Raw genomic sequence first — 2,047 nt, forward strand, 5'->3', positions numbered from 1 at the left:
CCCCCTTATATGATTTCTTAAGACAGGGTCTCTCTTTGTAAATCATGCTAGCCTAGAACTGTATAGCCCAGGCGGGTCTCGAATTTGCCAGTCCTCCTGCCAAGGGCTGGGATGACGGTTGTGCACACCACACACACTCTCCTTGATATGATTTCGCTAAGCTTTTATCTTCTGTGTACTATGTTTAGAAATACTTTCTTGCTCATAATGTTGTTTTACAAATTAGCAGTGTTCACTTTAAGTGCTTAAGTAAAACTGCTTTGAAATACTGATGAATTGTTAAAAGCGTACTGAATCCTATGGAATAATAAAATTAATATGTGTAAAGGATAGTGTTTTCAGGAGCTAGTTCAATTTTTGCAAAACTATCTGAGGTTTTATAGATTAAAAATTAAATTTTAAGAGGTCAGGTCTTCAGTAAAGATCCATTGGTTTTGGCATATTGAATGCACTGCTCAGCTAAAATTTTCTGAACTGAGCCTCTCCCCTTCATTTGCTACTGTTCCCATCCTGAATGCCCATTCCAGTCTGTGCTTTTAGCTCTAATTTCTGGGTCATTGCCAGTGGGGCTGGGTTTCTCATGGGCAGCAGTGTCCACCCGGCCTCACGCCTCGCTTCTCCTGTAGATGCTGTTGCAGGAGAAGGCGGAAGCTTTGCGAGAAGAGGTGGAGGAGTTGCTGAAGGTACCTGCTGATGTCCCCAGTGCTGCGGCCTCTCCAGCCCAAACGCCTAAAGCAACCTAGTGCACAATTTTAAGTTCCAATAGCTGTATTTATTGCATGTGTTTTATTAAAGATTCCCTACCCTCTGTAAATTAAAAAAATATATTTTAATTATACACTAAAACTCTGGATTTTTGTTGTTGTTCTTGTTCTTGTTACTGTTTTTGAGACAGGGACTCACTCTGTATCTCAAGCTGGCCTCAAACTGATGGTGGTCCTCCTGGTTTACCTCCTGACTGCCAGGATTACAGGTGTGTGCCACCACACCTGACATGTGAATGATGTTTGGATATACTTTTCACTCATGCTTGCAGTAACCTGCCCACTAATTCATCTTCTTCAGTACTTACACATTATCTCTATAATGTCCACGACAAAGTGAATCCCAGCTTTCTCAACTTAATCTACTTCGGGACCATATCTTTTTATTTTTTTTTTATTTATTTATTTATTTAGTATTTTTAGGGAAGGATCTACAGGGTGTTCAGGGTCTCACTACTAGATTGGACTCGTAGTGATCCACCTGTTTACAGCCTCCCAAGAGCTGGGATTACAGGTATGTGCCACCACGCCCAGTCACAATTGCTGTCTCAGTATGCCCCAGGGGCTGGGTCAGCAGGGCAGGCCCAGGAATCAAACCTCTGGCCCTTGCACCTACTTGCAGGTGCTTTAATCTGCTGAGCTATTTGGTTGGCCCTCATGACCATATCTTTAATGAGTCTCTTACACATTTTTTCTGGTCATGGGCAGTAAATCCAGAGCCTCACACATGCTACCACTGAGCTGCCCCTTCATCTCTCATCTCATGGGCTACAGCGGAGGTTACGTTTCAGGCACCCCTATGATAAGTGAAAATCAGCAAAGTAGCAATGTTATATTTAGTATTTATATATATTTTAAGGCTTTATAAACCCCATACTCTTATAAACCTTTCCCACACTTAAAAACACTTAAATTTTCTTAACCATTTTCTAAATGCATAGCCTACATAATTTTAACAACATACACTGTATGGTGCAGCAAAATACTGCAATATAGCGAAAAATGGACAATAATTTTGATTTTTTTTTTAAACCACGAAATAGTCTGTGAAAGTCGAACTGCAAAATAGCAAGAGACTACTGTATTTGAAACCCACAGGACATTAGCTGTGATTTTTGTTTTGTTTTCTGACACAGTGTTAACGGGCCTTGAACTCACTATGTAGCTCAGACTGGTCTGACCCACAGCATTCCATTAAAAAGTGACAGTCACTCACACTTGAGCCTCGATGGCAGCTAGGTGCTGTGAGCATTCTGCTCTGGACTGCGCTCTGGGTCACCCCG

General features: G+C 41.5%; 1 protein-coding gene across 8 annotated transcripts in view; it reads left to right on the forward strand.

Annotated features, from left to right (window-relative positions):
- The window catches only part of Helq (helicase, POLQ like), a 47,156-nt gene extending 46,341 nt beyond the window's left edge, over positions 1–815 (forward strand). For all 8 annotated transcript variants that reach the window (XM_023713037.1, XM_023713039.1, XM_023713041.1 and 5 more), the window contains one exon: positions 627–815. In XM_023713037.1, the coding sequence (XP_023568805.1) occupies positions 627–743 (117 nt within the window). In that variant the 3' untranslated portion in view covers positions 744–815. The remainder of the gene's footprint in view (positions 1–626) is intronic.
- The last annotated feature ends 1,232 nt before the right edge of the window (positions 816–2,047 follow it).

The sequence above is a fragment of the Octodon degus genome, unplaced genomic scaffold (assembly GCF_000260255.1).
Source record: "Octodon degus isolate 3935 unplaced genomic scaffold, OctDeg1.0 scaffold00028, whole genome shotgun sequence".
Classification (NCBI taxonomy): domain Eukaryota; kingdom Metazoa; phylum Chordata; class Mammalia; order Rodentia; family Octodontidae; genus Octodon; species Octodon degus.